This window comes from Penaeus monodon, chromosome 25, assembly GCF_015228065.2.
Source record: "Penaeus monodon isolate SGIC_2016 chromosome 25, NSTDA_Pmon_1, whole genome shotgun sequence".
In the NCBI taxonomy this organism is placed as follows: Eukaryota; Metazoa; Arthropoda; class Malacostraca; order Decapoda; family Penaeidae; genus Penaeus; species Penaeus monodon.
Window position 1 is genome coordinate 36,979,837 of NC_051410.1, and position 1,962 is coordinate 36,981,798.

Sequence of the window (1,962 nt, forward strand, 5' to 3'; positions counted from 1 at the left end):
GAGCATAAATGGTTTATGTTTTCTGAGGTAAACATAGAAAGTAATATTTGCTTCATATTTTATGGCTGCTAACATCACCATGCATGGATAATATTTAAACATCATTGTTTATAATACATATATCCTTTTATATGTTGTGTCACCCAGGTATCATACCTCATTGTGGACGAAATGCACAGTGAACATCCAGAACTGATCCAAGACATGTACTGGGATGAAATCTTCCCACAAGAACTGCCTTACACAGTTGCAGCAGAGCAGTTCCGCAGAGAGCCTCCACAAGGTTCCACTGCACATATTGAAGTGCCAGAACCGGATCAGGAATTTTTACCACTCTTGGAAGAAATGGATGACGAGGAGGACTTACAAGAAGAGAGAGTGGGAGACGTTAAGGTTGGTACATGGAGTGGTAATGAAAAAGAGGAAAAGTAATATGTAACATTACAATTTAAAGTTCAAAGGTCCAAGTTTAAGAGAATATCTAAAGCCTAGAGTGATGCTGATTGTTAATCATTTCCAGAACAAATAAGTCCTAATTTTTGTAGTTTATTTATTTTTTTATCCTTTATAAGATCAGCAAAAGCTTCTGAAAATATCTAACATTTCAGAGACTCCTAATATACAGTTGATAATAAAATGTATGACTTCTCTTTCTTTCCTGTTGTTTTTAGGTCGATATGAAGAATGGCACACAAGCTATAGATATCATGAAGAAAACTGGAAGTATAGGTTCCTCAATCTCTCGTATGTCATCTCAGACCATCGCCTCTCGTAAACCATCTATGCTGTCTATGTTGATGCAGAAAGTGAAATCTGGGAGTCATGAAAATATGAGAAGAAGGAGCAGCAAACCCCTTGGTATGTTAGCCTTTTGATATCTAAATCCAAAACATTTCTTTAAAAATCTAGTTATGCCAAAACTAGAACTAAGGTAAAAATAACTGAGAATTTTTGTGTGAGAAGGTGTGTCTACTGAGAGATATGTGTGGATATGAGAATGGAAAATTTCTTAAAATTAATGTGTGTATAAAAGATGCAAATGGGTCTTGGGAAAAAAAAGAAAATTTGACAGCAACTGGGAAGATAAAAAGTATAGTAGACTTAGGAAAATAGTATTAATACATCGAATAATCCATCTGGTAAGTAAATGATGACAAGGTAAATTGTTTTCCTTTATTATTGTATTTTTCACTGTATATATTAAGATGTGCTATTTTTCATGATATTGCATTTTGTATATATCCAATATTATCACTTTTATATTTCAGATTGTTTGCTTTTTTTTTTGTTATATTTCTGTTTGCTTTCCCAAAAGTTTGGATTAACTTGAGCCTCTTTTTGTTGAAGATAAGATTTAAAAACACATGTTTCAGGAGAGAGAAGATATCAAGGAGATATAAGAAAAAGAATGTCTGATGGTAGGATTTTTTTTTTTTTTCCAAACTGGTGATTTATATTTAACATCTAATGGAACATAGAATGATAATAGTGTAGTACTTACCACGCAGTTGAGAATTTAGGAGTGCTTAAATTACTAATATACAGGTCTTGATAGTATTCAATAGGCCTATTTTCAGTCTTGTGAAAATGTAACACTATTTCCTTAAAGTCATCCAGCATTTTTAAGTAAGGAACCCCATTTAATGATTTATTAAACAATGTCCACAAAACTTTGAAGTATATAACTCTCATGGCAGAATGCCTCTTATTGTGCAAAATGAAAAAGAAGGACCAGATACCATAAAAAAGTTGAAATAAAAATTACAGTTAATTTATCTTTAAGGATGGGTATATTTCAATGGAATATCTTGTAGTGTGGGGATGCACTCCATAGAAATAGTGTACTAATTATAGAGTTTGGTGCTTTAAGGAGAAGAAAATTGAGAAGGTGATGTCAAAATGATTTATAGAAGAAATTGGGGAGAAAGAGAAAAGAGGTAACAAATATTTTGATTTCCCCCC

General features: G+C 32.6%; 1 protein-coding gene across 1 annotated transcript in view; it reads left to right on the plus strand.

The window, feature by feature from the left end:
* LOC119589211 (bestrophin-2-like) overlaps positions 1 to 1,962 on the plus strand; it is a gene marked incomplete at its 5' end in the record, with an annotated part of 32,647 nt that overhangs the window by 29,881 nt on the left and 804 nt on the right. The window contains 2 exon segments of the mRNA XM_037937811.1: positions 148 to 393; positions 672 to 858. Of these exon segments, the coding sequence (XP_037793739.1) occupies positions 148 to 393; positions 672 to 858 (433 nt within the window).